Source organism: Ailuropoda melanoleuca, chromosome 15 (assembly GCF_002007445.2).
Source record: "Ailuropoda melanoleuca isolate Jingjing chromosome 15, ASM200744v2, whole genome shotgun sequence".
Classification (NCBI taxonomy): domain Eukaryota; kingdom Metazoa; phylum Chordata; class Mammalia; order Carnivora; family Ursidae; genus Ailuropoda; species Ailuropoda melanoleuca.
This window is the reverse complement of record NC_048232.1, coordinates 48,985,669-49,005,773: the sequence shown is the minus strand read 5'-3', so window position 1 is coordinate 49,005,773 and position 20,105 is coordinate 48,985,669. Positions and strand designations below refer to the sequence as shown.

Sequence of the window (20,105 nt, the reverse complement as noted above, 5' to 3'; positions counted from 1 at the left end):
CCCAGGTCAGGCTCTTCCACTGGGAGCCTGCTTCTTCCTCTCCCACTCCCCCTGCTTATGTTCCGTCTCTCACTGGCTCTCTCTCTCTCTGTCGAATGAATAAATAAAATCTTAAAAAAAAAAAAAAGTTTCTTCCTTACTAGACTGCTCTTTTTCTTTGCTAAGAGAGCAGTCTTTTCTTGAGGTTTATTTTCTGTATCTGTTGGCATTTCTGAGTTTTGGGCTTCTTTCATACCTAGTCTAGGATATACAGGAGTAGAAAAGGAAAGACATGGAACTCACCCTGTGTCATTCCTTGAGTCTTGGAATCTCTAGCTACTTTGCTTTTTTTCTTTCCAACTTTAAGAGTCTTCTAATATTTGTCTTATATATAATATCTGAGGTTTTTAATCTATACTTAATGGGAGGAATGGTACAAATGAATCTACTCATCTTGTCAGGAAGATGATTTCTTAAGTTTTTTGCTCATTATATGTCCCATTTCTATCTCCATAGCTCCAAAAAAGACATTACCAGCAGGTAGTAGATTCTCTGTAATTCCTTGCCTCAAGAATTGTGGGCATGGCAGAAAGCTTAAGTAGCTAAAAATAAAGGCTACTACCAGTATTAGAATCATAGCATTGAACATACAGTAAAATTTCAAAGAGAATGCTAGCCTGGTAGCTTAGGAAGGTAGAGTATCTAACGTCGTTCTCCCAGCCTCCATCAAGATTTCTATGTCATAGAACTATCCTGGAATCATGTCCAAACCTGGAAGGATAGTGATATTGGCATCCCAGTGGTGACTAGTTTGGAAGGATAATAATGATTATTGACTTGACTATTAAGATGATTCCCCTATCTTTTGGAACAAAGACCCAAGGTTTTTTTTGTACAATAATGGGGGGAAAGGAGTCCCTAAAATGTTTAAGATTGCGTTTTTAATACCCTTATCAATGTGAGGACTAAAAATTACAATTAGGGTGATTTAATGGAAAAAAATAAATGACATTTCATTTCCATTTTAAGATTCTAGATTTAAATTCATACTACTAATTTCATTGGTTAACTTCCTATATTTTTTGACACTTTAATCACTCATATTTGTTCAAACTACAAAAAATAGTTACATGAAAAGTTTGTTTACAGTAGCCAAAAGAGACTTCAGCAGGTCCTAGAGGTCCTAGAGGATGATTCATAATTTACCCTTCTGAAAAAATGAATAGACTGAGTGATGAGTTCTCATATACCCCCCTCACCAAAAATTATACATACTTGGAAGAGATAAGATACCACAAATATAGAACCTCCATTTTTTTCACAGTTACTGTAAGACAGATACAATTGCAGAACCAAACAAGAAATCAGCAATAGCAAACAAATATTTTCAAGACAGGCCTTTTCACTTAATAGATATATTCCTAGCTATAGCTTTTATGCAATTCATTCCTTTTCCAAAATATTTCAGTTTAGCTATAGACTCTGGAAAGCTTTACCTCCTCTTAACACCTGTGAGAATCCCAGTCTTTTGTCTGAATCATTGGAAGTTTTCTCCATTTTAAAAGCAACAAAACAAAACAAAACAACAACTAACAAAAAAAACCCAACAAAAACCCCCCAAAAAACCCAGCTTAAATATGCTATATATTTTATTTATTTATTTGTTAAGATTTTATTTATTTGAGAGAGAGAAAGAGAACACTCGAGTGGGGGGGCAGGGGGGAGAGGGAGAGAGTCTCAAGCTGACTCTATGCTCAGGGTGAAGCCCAATGCAGGGCTCCATCACACAACCCTGAGATCATGACCTCAGCTGAAACCCAGAGTCAGTTGCTTAACCAACTGAGTCACCCAGGCGCCCCTAAATCTGGTATATATTTAAAATATATATATTAGTTAAAACATAGTTCTAATGTCGAATAGCTTGTACCAAATCATCTCCTATCCAAAGTATGGTATAAGAGAAAATTATTCTCTCATTCTAATTAAGACCTAGTCTTAATATACAAATGGTGAACACAATGGCTTTGAAAGAGTAGGAATTAATATCTGATGGCTAAGGAATTACATGCATTCAAAACATGTATTTCAAGCCAGTTCAAACACACATAATATATATAAATTATAATGATCTTGGTGTATGTGTAACTAAAAAAATCTATTTGCATTTTAGAATCCCAGGGACTCTGTAATCCCAGGGACTCATTCTTTCCCTTGATTGAATAATGTAATTAAACATCTTTCTAGAAAAAATATTTTAATGTCCCCTTAGATCTGTCAATACTTCCACCTAACTTTAGTTGCTGTTAAGTCTCTAGCTGTTCAGGAAAAATTTTATTGAGTAATATCCTGCCTTAACTTGTAAATAGAAGAATTTGACATGCTTATAGACATAAATTTTAAAAAGCCCAATCGCCTGCCTTCTGTCTAACCTATACTCCAGTACACTCTGCAAGCTCTTCTGATCAGAAGTCCTTGTATTATGAATTACATCCATATCACTGAAGCTCCTCTACATAAGGAGGAATAAGAAAATCTAAGAAAGTCTTCAAAATATAAACTAAAAAAGAGAATTGTAATAGTTTCATGTGATGGAGAGTTTCCACACTACCTTTGAAAAAATATGCTCATATAGTCATAATGCTTCTACTTGTGCTATGGCAAGAAACAGCATATTGTGCATAGGGTTGAGGGCAGGAGGATGCTGGGATATGTCAGTATGCTATTGCAGAATTTTTGCTATATATGGGTAACATAAAAAGAATGATGTTGAGTAATAAAAATAGTATAACAGTCAATGTTCAAAGTTCTTGAAAGTATTATGAAAAATGATGCAAATAACAAAAATAATACTGAAAAAAATCAGATTTATTGAGGTATCATTGATATAGAAATAATTTTACATATTTAATGTGTACAGTTTGATGAGTTTGGACTTATGCAAACACCTATGATGCCATCACTATAATCCAGGTAATAGACATCATGTCTAGAAACCTCCTAGAGTTTCTTATGTCCCTTTGGTGTTGTTTGTTTTTGTGGTAAGAATATTTAACATGGGACCTACCTTCTTCACAAATTTTGGAGTGCCGCATAACATATTGTTAACTATAGGCACTATGCTATATAGCAGATCTCTAGAACTTACTCATGTAACATAACTGAAACTATATACCCTTTGAATAACAATTCCCCAATCCCCCAACCACCTCACCTCCCAGCCCCTGACAACCACTATCGTATTTTCTTCTTCTATGAGTTTGACTATTTTAGATACCTCAAATGTGGAACCATGCAGGAGCATCTGTCCTTCTGTGACAGACTTATCTCACAGATGGCAGGATTTCCTTCTTTTCTTAAGGCTGAATAATATCCCATAGCATGTATATAACACATTTTCCTTTCCCACTCATCTGCTGATGGACCCTTGGATTGCTTCTATATCTTGGCTATTGTGAATAGTGCTGCAGTGAACATGGAAGTGTAGATATCCATGATCCTGATTTCAGTTTTTTTTGGATATATACCCAGAAGTGGGATTTCTGGATCTTATGGTAGTTCTAATGTAATTTTTTGAGTAATCTCCATATTGTTTTCCATAGCTGCAGCACAATTTTACATAACCACCAACAGTGTACAATGGTTCCATGTTCTCTACAACCTCACCAACACTTGCTATATTAAAATTTACTTGTGTTATTATTAATCACTTCTAGCATAACAAACATTTGCAATTGAGAACAGCAATCTGAATATAAAAGTCATATTAATTCAACAAATATATGGGGAAGAAATGAGAAGAAAATAAGATGGTGCTAAACCTCTTACTTTAGAATAGCATCAGTAGATATTTATTCTTTACATTGGTAAAGCAATTATTTAATGAATGACTTTGGGAACTCTTGTCATACTGCCTGTTAATGAGCTAGCTGGGGTAGGGGGCTCGCCCTTCTGCCCCCAAGAGAGGTTGAATCCTAACTCGCCTTCTCTACAACTTGTGCTAGTGAAGAATTAAACTTTGTTAAGCCACTGACACTTCAGGGTTTATTTTATACCATAGCTAGTCTAGCCTCATAAAACTTACTGCTAAAAGTGGAGTGAAGCCACAATAAAAATCTAATCAAACCACCCTGAGACCTAGGTAGGAAGGATCCCAGCTCTGGGCCCAGATTTTATAGGATGTCACATATTACACCCCCCCAGACACAGTGTATTATAAAATGACCACTAGATGGACATGAACACTAGAATGATGAATAATTTTATGTTTATAAAAATATACAAAAAGACTTAAATTTTCAAAAAAGTTTTTTAAATACTTAAAATTGTTATTCATCCATTATAACTTTGCCTTTTAATTTTAATAGCATTTCAATTATTTCAGAAGAAATGCAAATTTAGTTACTGATGACATAAATGAAAATGAACAAAATTATTCTGATCAAATCCAGATCTGAACAAGTTAGGTGAAATCCCTGAAACCACACAATCTTTACTAAATAAAGATTTAATTACTGAGCAAACAATGAGACTGTAGGCTTCCATTTTTATGCTTCCTCTAGCCCAAAAATGATGGTAAGCTTGCCTGAATCATTTGGGGAATTTAATAGTTAGCTGGCAAACAGTGAGGAAACTTACACAAGGGGCAGGAATCCATGTGATTCAGGGCCAAAACATCTGAAAAAATGTGATCTGTAACTCAGAATGGAGACCATGAGTCCATTGAACTTGAAGCTCTAAGCAGAGATGGAAAACAAAGAAATAGTGTTTGTTGGTTGTAGTGTGTGTTCAGCAAGATTATTTTAGGAGTAAAAGAACTGGCCAGCTTGGAAGCAGAAATAAAAGCTAAAATCAAGAAATGTAGGGCTTTTGGGATGCCTGGGTGGCTCAGTCAGTTAAGCGTCTGCTTTTGGCTCAGGCCATGATACCAGGGTCCTGGAATCAAGCCCTACAATGGGCTCCTTGCTCAGTGGGGAGCCTGTTTCTTCCTCTGCCTCTGCTGTTCTCCCTGCTTGTGCTCTCTACCTCCCTCTCCCTCTCTAATAAATAAATAAAATCTTAAAAAAAAAATGTGGGGCTTTTGAGACATGGGAAAGAAAGTGCTTCTATATAGCATATAATAAGATATGAGATGTTAAAAAGTCATTGAGAGACATGTCTTAAGACTTTCATGTGATTAGAAAAGCTCAGGACAAAGAGATGAAGTATGACACCAAGGAAATCCTCTTAATTGATTAAAAAGTCCCTCAGCAAATGAACAGATTAGGGTATATCCATTTCCCCAAAACTCACATTTCAAGAAAACTGGTATTAAGATGAACAGGAAAAGCATCACGGTGAGAAAACAAAGACAAGACTTGAAAATTTCTCTAACTGGTACTTTAAGTGTGGGTATTGGTATTTGGAACTGATTGGAGGCATACAGCTGAAAGACCTTCAGAGTTTTTGAGACAAATGTATTTCCAAAGATATTGGAAACCTGTTATGAAAAAAGCCTGTGAATGTTGGATACTTTAAATGACCATTGACCTTAAACTTCCATGGGCAGAAAGCAGTCTGAGAAGGCTATGGCTCAAAGATGGCATATTTCCCAATGCCCAATTCAAGTTAGCCTAGGGGGATGATGGTTAAGGAAGAACATTTTAGAGGGAGAAGATAGGTACCACAGAAAATAATGGACAAGGGAACTCCTACCTCCTCTAATAAAAAAAAAATTTCTGACCCCCAGTATAGTAGGTCTTCATACTATCTCCTATCTAAATATTGCAGAATCATTCTGAACCAATGATTACTGTGTGGCTCCCATTCTTCCACCTTCTGAACAGAAGTGTTTGTTATGGTTGTCTTGTCTTGTGCTGCCATTGAATATTGTTTGTGTGGAGGACAGACACAGTCCCTAGGCCAAGAGTATCCACAACCAACCTTGTTGGGTTGTTGCATACAACTCAGAGATTGAAGACTGTGTCAATAACTGAATAAGATATTGGGCTTTATCTCTTAGAGGAGGCCTTGAATTGTTCTATTTATGGGAGGGAAGGAATAAAGAATAAATAAATACGTACATACATACATACAAACCTGATGACCATAAAAACAGTCTGGGCTTGAGACATTTAATGCAAGCATGTTAGGATTATCAGACTAATTCTGGCCAAAGGGATATGAGTGGGAGTGACATATGGCACCTTCAGTCTGATTTTACAAATACCTATACAATCTTCTAGCTTTCTCAGTGGTGACTCTGATAAAACATGTATTGGCCTGATGGATCCAAGATATAAGCAGCCTATGGCATTGTACGAAGAAGAGGTGATACAGAGAATGGTCCAACCAGTATTGGACTTTGTGTGAGGGAGATACTAAACCTATATTGTCAAAAGAATTATGCTAAGTGAAATGAGTCAGATAGTGAAAGACAAATACTGTATGATCTCACTTATATTTGGAATCTAAAAAAACAACTCATAGAGAACAGATTGGTGGTTCCTGGAGACGGGGGTGGGTGAAATTGAGAAGAAGGTCAAAAGGTGCAAACTTCCAGGTTTAAGGCAAATAAGTTCTGGGGATGTACAATAAAGCATGATGATGTGATTATACCTAACCATACTGTATTGTATATTTGAAAGTTGCTAAGCAATTAGATCTTAAACATTCTCATCATAAGAAAAAGAAACTGTTAACTATGTGAGGTGATGGACGTTAACTAAACTTGTGGTAATCATTTCACCATACATACATATATCGAATCATGTACATTTTAATACAATAGTATATATCAGTAAAAAAGTGGGAAAAAAAGGCCTTCAAGGTTTCAGGATTTATTTGTTAACATCACAGTCCACCGTTTTTTGATATATATAGAAAAACATTTTTTTTAAGTTTAAGAAATAATCTCTATACCCAGTGTGGGGCTTGAACTCACGACCCCAAGATCAAGAGCCACATGCTCTTGGCCAGCCAGGTGCCCCTGATAAATATAGAAATTGACATGAGAAATGAGGTGCTTAGTTTTCCTGGATGATCAGTAGTGGAAGACAGGAGAATCTCCTTGAAGACTCAGCCAACAGCACTTGCGCTTCCATTAGTTAGCTCTTCTGCTTCTGGCCAAGATGGAGTAGCAGGACCAGGTTTACCTTCCCACTTGAAAAAAAATATGTGGAAAAGCAGGTGTCAGCACACATAACATCAGGCAAAAGAGGCCAGTGCTCCCTGAGAGTAGGGAAACTAATAAGGTAATCCTCAGCTTACTCCCTTGAGAGAATGAGAATTTTCAGGCCGTAAAGAATTACCAGGAAAGAGAGATCGGCATGAAGAGAGAATTCTGAAGATGTTCAGAGGGTCCTGCTTGAGTATTTAGCAAAGTACTGATTAGCACATGTATGTGAGGAACCTACCCAAGCTCAGGGAATGAATCACTCCAAAAGGTAAGAGAAATATTACCTAATGCTCACTCAGTCCTGGGAATAGTGCCTCTTCTCTCTAGCCAGACTGGAAAAACCTCATAATCTTGGGAACTGTGTAGAGTACTCAGAAGAATCTTGGCTTAATTGTGGGAGATATTTATCCCTAGCCTAAACCACTGTTTTTTTCCTGCCCAACAAATCTTAAAAACAAGACTCAAATGGGTCAAAATGCCAGGTAACATGAATTATGACAGGAAAAAAAAGTCCAGAATATTTATAGAAATCCAAAAATAACCGTCACCCAACAAAGTAAAATTAACAGTATCTGGCATCTGATAAGAAATTATCTGCATACAGAGATGCAAGAAAATACAACTTCAAATGAGAAGAAAAATCAATCAATCAAACCAGGACTGACACAGATGTTAAAATTAGTAGACAAAGCAAGACTGAGAAAAAAAATAAAAGAGCATCAGTGAACTGTGGGAAACTTCAAGTGGTATAATGTATATATAATTGAAGTCTCTAATATTTTAGTAGACAATGGCTCAAATTTTTCTCTTTTGATTAAAACTGGCAGATCCAAAAAGTTCAGTGAACTCCAGGAAACATGAACATTTTAATACCAGGGCACATCAGATTACTCAACACCAAGGATAAAGAGAAATTCTTAAAAGCTGCCAAAGGAAAAATGCAAATGATATACATGGAAACCAAGAAAATGATCCAGCCAATTTCTCATCACAAATAATGTATGAGAAGAAAGAAGACAGTGCAGTAACATCTTTAAAGTTCAATTTAGAATTCTACAAACGGTGCTAATATCTAGTAAAAATTAAGGAGATCGAAAGGTGTCCAAAGATACAAATTTCCCATTATAAGATAAATAAGTACTATCCATATAATGTACAACATGATTGATGAGGGGAATGAAAGCAAAAGAAATGTGGATAAAATTAAATTTCCTTACAACCTGCAGCCCATTGACAAATATTTGAGACAGGCAGAGTATGACATTCCTCAAAAAACTCACAATCACACTGTTTTATTTATTTTCATATTTTAAAAAGATTTTGTTTATTTTAGAGAGAGAGAGAGAGCACAAGCTGGGGGAGGAGCAGAGGCAGAGGCAGAAGCAGGATCCCCACCGAGCAGGAAGCCACTACCTGGGGCTCAATCCCAAGACTCTGAGATCATGACTTGAGCAGGAAAGCAGACGCTTAACCCACTGAGCCACTCAGGTGCCCCACTTGCAACTGTTTTAATGTTAATGCTTTGATAGAGGCAAAAAGTAACCTTAGCTTAACAATAGCCAGACCTCCAGGATCCTGTAAGTCCTCTTGGACATATGCAAATCCTTTTGGAAACTTTTTTTTGTCTTTAGCCCCCTCCCCAACTTAAAAGTCTATAATCAGTTGCTCCTAACAATTCCAGTGCAGCTTTTACTGCCCATGGCTCCTGGCCCTGTGCTTTACTAAAAATCCCTTTTTGCGCCGAAAACGTTTCAAGATTTCTTTCTTGATCATTCCCTCCTGGCCCACATCACATCAATGATGATTATGGCTAACACTGCTGTATGATATATAGGAAAAGAGAGTAAATCCTAGGAGTTCTCATTACAAGGAGGAATTTTTATCCTTTTTTCATTCTTTTTTTTGGGTAATTGTATCTGTATGAGAAGATGGACATTACCGAACCTATTGTGGCAATCATTTCACAATATATGTAAAACAAACCCTCATGCTGTATGCCTTAAAATTATACCATGATGTATGTCACTTATTTCTCAGTTCAACTGGGAAAAATATACAGTTAATAAAATTGCATGATAGAAAAAAGATTAAGGAGAAACAAAGACTTTTATAAAGATTGATAGGATTAAAATCAGACTAAAGTATAAGAAATGTTAATGCCATTTAGGCAGAAGGAAAATGATACCAGGTGGAAATATGGATCTGCACAAAGAAATGAAGAGCACCAGAAAATGTAAAGGGCAAAAATAACAAAAGCTTCTACACGTTTACAAATTCAAAACTATAAAACAAGGTAAATGCAAAGAAGGCTTGTTTCCATTCATGTCTTCTCCACCCTAGTCTTTTCTTCACTCTCCTGCAGCTAGCTATTTAAATTTAAATTAATATGTATATCCCTTTATTGCTTCCTTTGGAGAACATTAGCATACACAGGTGCTTATATAAAAAGTGTATGTGCTTACATATATTTGCATATAAATTTACAAATGTATTTACATATATATGTAGGATATATATATTTACATATACACACACAAATATATATGTGTATATATATATTTAAATAGCATTTTAATGACTTAAGATAGTCCTTAAAAAAGATATTCAAATAAGTATGGAGGCAATGATGTATAGCAAATCCATGTCATTGACCATCCTAACTTACTGGAGATTAAAGTATATATTACATATTAAAATATTTTAACAATTCTGCATTAAAGAGATCACTTTATTTTTGTTTAAGCCAGTGTTTCCCAGACATTGTTGAAACCTCTTCCCCCTCAAAAAGAATGCTTTCCCGTGTAGCAGAATAGTGCAGTTTTGAATTTTAGTGCCTGAATAGTGATTTTATAATACTTCCATTTCATTTTCTGTTGGCTAGAAAGGAAGAAAGCTGGAATAGATGTTTTACAATGTAGCTACAACTGCATAAGCAAAACTATGCTGTCAACATTTATGTTCATAATTTCGTAATGATAAATCTACATGCAAGAAAAAATGCAAGGGAAATTTCTAGTGATAAAATTTATAGTCCAGCATTTATTTAAAAATTATAAATTCTATGGTTTGTTTTAATAATCCAATATTTTTTATGCTCATTCTTCAGTAGAGTACTCTTTTTGCCTTAATGTCTATATGATGGAAGTCTGCAAAAGACACCATCAGTTCAATGTTTTTGGAATTAAACTTCACATATTTATTATTTTTCACGGAAATGGCAATCTGATGTTATTCAAGTGTTGATTTCATTATTTACACCCTTGTAGAACACTTCTTAAAAATGAATATTACACATGTAGTACTGTTCCAACCTTGAGTTCATAACATGTAAAAACAGGTGAGAGGACGAAGAGAATCTCCATCCCTGTGCTATTTCTTTTATATGAAATATCTTGGTTGTGCGATTTGGGAAGTGCTAGTGGGAGAGGGGTGGGGAAAGCTGTGAGAAGTTGCGAAGTACATTTATTAAGCCTTAGTGGTGAAGACCAAACAACTCCCAAACACTGCCCTTCTGGCCCGCCACCCTCCACCCCCACCCCCTANAAGTTTTCTTTTTTCGTCCACTCCTGTCATTACCCTGGAAGATAGCCCGGCTAAGGCGTGATTCCTAACTGCATGCTGAAGATCCGGATTGAATTCATACAAATGAGTCCATCAAATTTACCGCCCAGATACTTTAGGGTGAACTAGAGAAATAAGATCCCAGCCCCGTCCTTTCTCACCATGTGTTTCATGTCAGCCGCGGGGGGCCACACTTTGCCACGCATTTCGTTATGAGCCTTGACGCACTGGTCTTTAAAACTCCGGTCTGTGATAGAGGGGACTTTAGCAGGCGATTTACTGGCTACCAAACAGAGACCTAACGTCCATAAGCAACTCAGTTTTTTCCTCAGAACCATGGCGGGATGCAGAGGATGCTCTGACTGCGTGGACCAGTAACGGCTTGGCCAGCCAGTCTTCCTTGGCCCCTGGGGACCACGCTCTCTGCCGGCTCCCTCCTCCTGCACAAGCTCGAGCTCAGCACGGGATGCTCAGCAGGCTGGATGCCAGAGGGCGGGGCCAGAACCTGAGGCAGCACAAACAGCAGGATTAGCCCATCACAAAGCCCTAGGCTACAGGAGAAAAGTTTGAGTCGCCCTCTGGTGCAGAGTTTCAGCCGTCCAGCAGCCTTTCTGGGAATCCAATCCAGAACCACTGCGGAGGGCCCCTGAATTGCAATCCAGATCGCAACATGGAGGCGGCACAGCGTCATGGAAAAAGGCAACATGTATTAGATGCTGAAAATGGACGGGGCCTGTGCGAAACCCTATATATTAGTTACACAGACTCAGCTTTCATATATAGTTTTATTGTTTTAAATAAACTGAAGCATCGTACTGCCCGTATCTCCAGAAACTGGTAATAAAGCAAGAATAGGCATTTTATATACTCCATATAGTGTGATTATTACTTTGCCAAACAAATACTAATTTAATAATTTGCACTTGTTGGGGCGCCTGGGTGGCGCAGTGGTTAAGCATCTGCCTTCAACTCAGGGCGTGATCCGGGCATTCTGGGTTCGAGCCCCACATCAGGTTCCTCCACTGAGAGCCTGCTTCTTCCTCTCCCACTCCCCCTGCTTGTGTTCCTTCTCTCGCTGGCTGTCTCTCTCTGTCAAATAAATAAATAAAATCTTTAAAAAAAAATAATTTGCACTTGTTTTCTCATTTGGAGACAGACTGCCTAGATACATAAAAACAGAGAGGTGTAGGCAAGTAGTTCCTCTGGACGAAATCTCACATGCTTGATACTTGAGTTTGGAACAAACCTATGGTTTGGTTACTAGTAAACTTCTGAGAAAGGATTGCTTTAGTGGGCATTCTAAAGACTAGGGCAGAGTACATTTGATCTTATTTTATCTACATTGCAATATCAACCAACTTCATTTGGCTTAATATTTTAAATCCATTATATCAGTTGTTATTTAATAATAAACCAGCATTTTTTGTGTGACATTAAATGACATTTTCCAGTATTTCTGTGTTTCAAATAAATATCTTTATTTGATGATCTGAGGTTGTTTACAATGCCATTTAGTTCAAGTAAATTTATATTTATAGCTACTGAATATTCTAGTCAATAAATCTTTTCACTAAAAAAGACTTTGATGCAACTAGTTACCATTTTTAAATAGAAAATAGAAAATAGAAAATTAGGGGGTGCCTCGCTGGCTCAGTCGGTGAGATTATTTTAGATCTGCAAATAATCTAGGTTAACACATGGCTAATTTAGTACTGTTTGGTGTATGAAGAAATTAATTGGCTGTAATAACAGAACTTTTGTGATTGTTTTGAAAATTGGCAAAAAAGTACAATTTATATGTACAGGCCAAAGGCAAGCCACCCCAAAATGTGCTGCTTTGTTATATTATTTTAAACAAAAGTTACTTAAGGAACAGCCAATGCAAAAGAACACTCTGACCTGCTCCCTGCTTTGTCTCCAGAAAGCAAGAAATAAATCTTCCATGTGAAAGGTACCCTTCCTATATCAGGAGGTAAGAGACATCCTTATCATCAGGGAGGAAATTTAGAGCCCAGAAGGCTGTATAAACAACCCTTGCTACTTTTTACTAATATACTATCCCAGCCCAAATTCTGTTTAGAATAATTTACTAAAGTCCCAAAGTTAAGGTTTCTTTGTTTCATCAATTCCTCACAGATGTATTGTCTCTTTGTCCAAAAAGTATAAAAAACTGCCTACTTTGGTCATTTCTTTAGGTCTCAATTTCATTATTGGGACTCTGTGTGCACATACCTTGTCTTTTCCCCTTGAGTTTATCTTGTGTCAGTTTAATTCTTAAACCAGCTGGAAGACATCAAAGGGTAGAAGGAAAATGTTTTTCTCCTTTCTCTATATAATCAATAATAATCCAATATTACTGCTTTTGTAATACATGTTTTAACACAATGTCTGGATTGTATACATGTGTTTTTTGGACTATATTCCTAATGGCTTAGAGGACTATATTCAGAAATACTGAAGCAGTTTAGGTGTACTAGGCCTAAGTGCCAGGAACAGACAAGGATATGTCCTCATGTTATTTTCTTGAATATTTATTTATGGAATGGGCAAAGTTAGTTGGGCACTAGAATTATTTAAGTTCTTTAAAAACTTTCTAAAAGTTGAAGTTGAGTCTTTTGTTTCATTTTTACTTTCTTTTTCCAGTTTTGCTTTTCTTTCTGTGTGGGGAGAATGGGTGGATGAATTTTATGTAGGGAAGAAATAGAAGGAGTGATTACTCTATATGCATTGCAAACATATTTGTAGTTTTACTCCAAAACTGACTCCAACCTGCAAATTTAGATATATACATTTTAGGGAAGCTAACTTTGAAAAGACACTCTAGATTAGAAAAAAACCTTGGTCCTTTGGTTGGAGAACTGGATTAGGCTTCAGAGGGTCTTAGTTCTACTTTGAGTGTCTGACGCTTGGCTGTGTAATTCAGGAAAGTTACAGGCATATTACAGTGGAATGGAACCCAAGAAATATCTCACACCAGACCTTTCCTTTTATTGATGAGGAATGGATGACCAAAGAAATTGTATGCAGAGCCAAGAATAAAATGGAAATTTCCAGATTCCTAGGCTTATTCCTTTTCCATTGTATTGGCATTTTCATTTATAAAATCTCTATACATCTATATATCTCTGTATCTATAATTATATATCTCTCTATAATACTATAATGCAGTCTTGTCTTTTTAAATAATTGCAAGTTCCTTGAGAGGGGACATTACAGCGTAATTTTTTCCCCTCAAAATATCTCTCTGGAATCTGAATTCCTGGTAGATGTTCTATAAAATATGTTAACTAGAACTCACTTAAGTGGAGAATTGTACAACAGCTGTCTGGACCCGGGCCAGGCTTTGGCTCTCTCTCTCTGAGCAGAAGAAGCCCAGATGAGTGAGTCCTCTTCCAGATCCCCGCCAGGATTTAGAGGCGCCCCGGAACTAGTCTCCGGATGAGGCTCAGAGGCCTCTGCAAGGATTTCAGCATCGCCCTCGGGTGAGTAGACTTGCGGAGGAGCTCGCGGTGCGTGGTGGTGGTGGTGGTGGGGGAGTTGGCGGAGGTACGACCCTACACAGCGTGGGGCAGGAGGTAGCGTGGAAGGAATGAAAGATTTGGGCCGATGATCATCTCTTCCGTGGAAGTGGGAAAGTGTTTGGAAGCCCAGCGTGGGGACGCCTGTTGCTAGGCAACCTGCAGCCGCGGGCTTGGGCTTGCTGGAGTCTACCAGGAGCCGCCTTTCCAGCTGTCTCGGGAGGTTCTCGGTGGAATTGCCCCAGTTGGTACCTTTTTCATCCTTCCCACTGTAGAGCTGTTCTTTACCCAGCTTATTGGGCCAAGTCAGGTTGGCTGTCCAGTGTGTCCCACCCCATCCCTGAATCTAAGGTAGGAAGAGGGCGGAGCGTTAGTTGTACTTTGCAGGTGTATTGATGCATTATCTTAACTTTGTGGGGAGTGGATGTACAATTACTATGAAATTAAGAATGATGCCAGGTTCATTTAGATACTTGGGTCTGTTATCACCTGGGCCCCAGGATAAACTTGGTCCTCACCTGCGTGGAAGTTAAATACTAAAACTTTTTCCTCTTTCCTTGATTATGGAATGGATGTGATCGATTTAGTCTTCGCTTTCCTTTATGTTCTGATTTGGTGTAAGCAAATAATAGCCATTAATGTCACTAACCAAGAAAGAAGTGGTAATAATTGCAATTGGAAATAATCACCCTTAAAAAATGAGGGGAGTGGGAGTGAGTGCAGTTTTTATGGTAGCAATAAAGATAACGTGGTAAGATTTGAATCTGTTAGTCAACAATATTCATTACATGGTAGCTGTAGTATCTCATGAGTTGGCAGCAGTTTGGATGGAGACAGAGCCATTCAGAAGTGCTTTTCCCTGCTCCTACCACCTCTCTTGTCCCCAGCATAGCCCAACTAGATATTCCGTGCTATAGGACCAGGACGAACTTTGGTATGCATTCCCAAGATCTGCTCACATGCCATTTATTTGAAATTCTGATTCTTTTGCCACCAAGTTTAAGTTTCTGGTGTTCTAGAGTCCCTGCAGCTAACTCTCCTCTTTCTTCTGACCCGTACAAGCAAGGGTGTAGTATTAGAAAGAGGTCTGAAACTGGTGGAAGTTCACACTCAGTAATAACTGGTGAATAATTTGGCAAAATAAATGTCCCTGTTTTGGGTCTCAGATTCCTCAGTTTGAAAATCAGAAGGTTGAGCTGTTTTACATCTGCAGTCCCGTACAAATCTTAAGATTCTTTGATGTAAGGTGTCAGAAGCCTGACGGCTCTAATTCTACAGGTCCTGGAGTGTTCCACATATGGTGGTTGCCCTTTGAATACTCCTTTTATAGCCGAGTGAACCATCTGTGTGCTGATAGTTCTGAAACAACTCATATCTGAGTTGACCGAATTCACTTATTTAGCAAATATTTATTAAGTTTCTACTGTTTTCTAGGCTTTCTGCTAAGTGCTGAGATACAAGGTGAGCAAAACCCAGTCCTTGCCTTTTTAAAGCTTACAGTAGAGTGTGAAGAATAATAGCTACCATTCATGCTTTGGATGCCTTATCTATTGTTTGAAGACAGAATTTATGTGTGACATTGTGATCCTGCCATATTTAGGTTCAGAGAAAGGAAATGAAGGATGTGTTTAAAATGTTTACAGGTATTTGACTATGCATTCATTTCTTTATTGACTAAATATTTATTAAGTATCTGCTATATTAAGGGCATGAGATACCAACATTCATGGACTTGACAGTTTATTAGGAACATGGAAAGAATTCATTACAAGTGAAGAGTAATGACCTTCAAGCTTGGGGAAGTACAGGGACCAGAAGGTCCTGGAAAGAGGATTTAAATTTTGTTGTTTTTGTTGTTTGCAAATGAATGATGGTTATTTAAAGTGACATATAGTGATTTGAAAGAGTTCCTAAGGTATAAATACTTGTGTGTTTGATGTGTGGAGAAGATCACTTAGCTGATTCCTCAGCGTCCCTGTTTCAACTTGGGTTTGTTGGCTGCTAATCATCACGGCAAATACAACAGCTTCTGTGATGTGATTAAGAGCAAACAACAACCTTCTCCCCCACCCCCCAAAGCAATAACAACTTTAAAAACTTGCTTCTTTGTGAAAGATAACTCAGAAAAAAAAGTCGAATTATTTTTAAATCCAATGATTTGTGATGTTTTCAGAATATGTCTACTGTTGGTTGGTAAGTCTTACTGACATTACTCTTAGAGTAGAAATCTAGCCTTGGGGTGTGGGGTTTTAGGGGAGGGGGCTATGGAAATGAGGTAAAGGGAGCCATACAAGTAAATTAGCTAAGAACTGGAATATCTTTCAGGATTTCACTGGGCCTGCAGTAAAACTACATTTTAATAATAACAGTGATGGCTACCATGTGTTGAATGACCATATTCTACCTAATACAGAAAGATGAGAAAGGTGCTAACATTAAACTCATTTTACATATTAGAAATATTGCCTCTGAAAGATTAAGTTCTTATCCAAGCATACATTACAGGGAAGTGTCAAAAATGAGGATTTTAATGTGAGTCTATCTAACTCTATGCTGACACTATCCCATGCTATCTTTCCCTAAAAAATTAAAAAGAAAAAAGTTTACTATTAAATCCAAGTGTAGTAATAGAAAAAGAAAGTATGACTTGTTAAACAACATATCCTCAGTAATATAAGGTTGAAGTGTAAAATAAAATCTTCAAAATTTGCATGACTGAGATATTCATCTGATTTTTGTTTTGTACGTTTTTGTTCAAGTTGATTATTTTCAACATTCTCTTACATGCATTTTTACCAGTTGCCTCATAATTGCTAATTGGACCATCCACTGTATTTTATTCTTTGTATCAGAAAATACTGTTTACGGGGCGCCTGGGTGGCACAGCGGTTAAGCGTCTGCCTTCGGCTCAGGGCGTGATCCCCGCGTTGCGGGATCGAGCCCCACATCAGGCTCCTCCGCTATGAGCCTGCTTCTTCCTCTCCCACTCCCCCTGCTTGTGCTCCCTCTCTCTCTGGCTGTCTCTATCTCTATCGAATAAATAAATAAAATTAAAAAAAAAAAAAAGAAAATACTGTTTACATAACACATTTTTTTATCCACTTACTCCGGCAAAATCAAAACTCATAAAGGTTTAGGAAAAGAGTAAGGAAAATAAATTTACATCACTTTGTGGTAGAGAGTACAGGCATTTGTTTCGTATTACTACTGTAAAAAATTACCACAAATGTAGTGGTCTGAAACAACCTAAACTCATTATTTTACAGTTCTGGAGGTCAGAAGCACAAAATGAGTCCTCTAGGGCTAAAATCAACATGTCAGCAAGGCTGATTCCTTCTGGAGGCTCCAGAGGAAAATTCATTCCTTGCGTCTTCTAACTTGCAGAGACTGCTCATGACCTCTTCCTCCACTTTCAAAGCCAGCTATCTAGTATCTTCACTCCTGTCTGACCTGTGCTTTCCTTCTTACATCTTCTCTTTCTTACTCTGATCATCCTGCCCCCCTTTTATAAGGACCCTGGTGATAACATTGGGCCCTCCAGATAATCCAGGATAATTTCCACACCTCAAAATCCTTTACCTAATCACATTTGAAGTTTTTTTTGTCATGTAAGATAAACATATTCACAGGGTCCAGTGATTAGGACATGGACATCTTCGGAGGAACCCTATTCAGACTAGCATTTGCCCCATAAGTGTTGCCCCACATAATGTAATTGACCCACAGAAAGTCTATTTTGGTAAAGACACAAGAATGATTAACCACACGATTTCTTTCCATGAAGTAGTGTTATGTAGTTTGTATGGCTTGTTTAAAATTAGAGTAAGAGTTATCATTTTGTATGTTTTTTACCCTTTTCAAAGCATTCTGCAGACGTGAACTTGAATGGATTTAGAGGTTAAAGGAATTGCTGCTTCTGCTACGAATCAAACTCAGCCATTCGCTGGAAGAAAGAAGCAGCTGCGAGTATGTGTGCTCTATAATTTTCCTCTTGTAGGATGATTCCGTAAATAATTTTCTGACTCTTTTCTCCATGTTCCTATGACAACTTGTACTCACAAATATTTAGGATCCATATTTCCTAGATTGAAGAATTGAGTGGCCAAAATTAAAGATTTAACAAGGTTATAGCTGCTTTGTCCTTGTTTCCACCACAGAATTGGGTATATATAAATTTTAGTTTAGAAATACCTAAAAGTGATATATATCTACTTACTATTCTTTTTTTAAAAAAAATATTATTTATTTATTTCTTCATTCAAAAGAGAGAGAGGGCGTGAGCAGAGGGGAGGAGCAGAGAGGAGGAGCAGAGGGAGAGGGAGAAGCAGACTCCCCACTAAGCAGGGAGCCTGTCGAATCAATTAAGCCTCTGCCTTCAACTCAGGTCATGATCCCAGGGTCCTGAGATACAGCGGGGGCATAGGGCTGTCTGCTCAGCGGGGAGTCTCAGCTCCCTCGGCCTCCCCCAACTTATGTTCTCCCTATCTCTCTCAAATAATAAATAAAATCTTAAAAAAAAAGAAAATCTTTAATATGTAATAGAAGTGTGCTGCTACTTTAGGCTATGATATGTATGTCATTTATATACAGTTGACCCTTAAACAACTCCAGTTTGAGCTGCACGGGTCCACTTATGTGCAGATATTGCTCAATAAATACAGTAGAGTACTGCAAATGTATTTTCTCTTCCTTACGATTTTCTTAACATTTACTTTCTCTAGCTTACTTTATTGGAAGAATGCAGTATATAGTACATATAACATATAAAATATATGTCAATTGACTGTTTATGTTACCAGTCAACAGTAGGCTAGTAGGAGTTTAAGTTTTTGGGGAGGCAAAAGTTATGTGTGGATTTTTTTTTTTAAAGATTTTATTTTTTTATTTGACAGAGACAGCCAGTGAGAGAGGGAACACAAGCAGGGGGAGTGGGAGAGGAAGAAGCAGGCTCATAGTGCAGGAGCCTGACGTGGGGCTCAATCCCATAACGCCGGGATCACGCCCTGAGCCGAAGGCAGACGCTTAACCGCTGTGCCACCCAGGCGCCCCTATGTGTGGATTTTTGACTGTATGGGGGGAGGTAGCTGGCATCCTTATCCCCAGCATTGCTCAAGGGTCAGCTTAATATATATGTATTCCAATTAACTGATCATTTTGTGATTTTACATTTCTACATTTTTAACTTTTTATTAAGATAGTATTTAAAATAATGCCATATTAAAATTTATACTGAATTGAATTTGTTTTCTCTTTTATGGTCAGTTAGAGTGATAAAGTTCAGTCTCGAATGTAATTTCTGTTCTTGCTGTCAGTACCACAAAAATGTGGTATGACCAGTTAGACAACATTTCAAAAGTAAACCAGAAGTGTTGATGCATGAATTATTTCCTGCCCTTATTAACTTGAATTTTCTCTATGACTCATATATATTCTTATTGTATGGTGTCCAAGCTCACTCTAATTTTTATATCTTTGCACAATTTTTTGGAAGTGAGATTGAACATCTACAAATGTATACATGCATGTATCGGTCACTTCTTTGCTTAAATACTGCAGTTTTCCTATTACCTTTAGGACAAGGCCAGGTTCTTTGACTTGTATGATTATGTAACAGCTCTGGCCACCGCTGCCTCCTCATTCTCTGGATTTCAGCCCTTTCTAACTGCTAACTCTTAACTCTTGCTGGTGGGCTAGTGCAGGATGAGCTGTTCCTCCCGGCTAAAGCAGTTTTCTCCCCTCCGTCTTTACCTGGCTGACTCCTACCCATCCTTCAGAGTTCCGTTTATAAAGGTTCCTTTTTTTTGTTTGTTTTTGAAAATGCTTCCTCAGTTTTCTAGACTTGTGGGGTACAGTGCTCTATGTAGCTACTCTGGCAGAGCATGTGGTTTTTCTCA

General features: G+C 37.6%; 2 protein-coding genes across 5 annotated transcripts in view; one reads left to right on the top strand and one right to left on the bottom strand.

Annotated features, from left to right (window-relative positions):
* GLIPR1L1 (GLIPR1 like 1) overlaps window positions 1–11,154 on the bottom strand; it is a 34,622-nt gene extending 23,468 nt beyond the window's left edge. The window contains exon 1 of the mRNA XM_019801168.2: window positions 10,855–11,154. Coding sequence (XP_019656727.1) covers window positions 10,855–11,031 — 177 coding nt within the window. The 5' untranslated portion in view covers window positions 11,032–11,154. The remainder of the gene's footprint in view (window positions 1–10,854) is intronic.
* Window positions 1–20,105, top strand: part of CAPS2 (calcyphosine 2) — a 145,920-nt gene that overhangs the window by 87,156 nt on the left and 38,659 nt on the right. For 2 of the 4 annotated variants that reach the window (XM_034644148.1, XM_034644147.1), the window contains exon 1: window positions 18,132–18,177. Coding sequence is in view for 2 of the 4 variants with exons in the window: in XM_034644145.1 (XP_034500036.1) it covers window positions 18,097–18,177 (81 nt within the window). In the remaining 2 variants the exon portion in view is untranslated. The other 2 variants (XM_034644145.1, XM_034644146.1) reach the window with 2 other exon arrangements.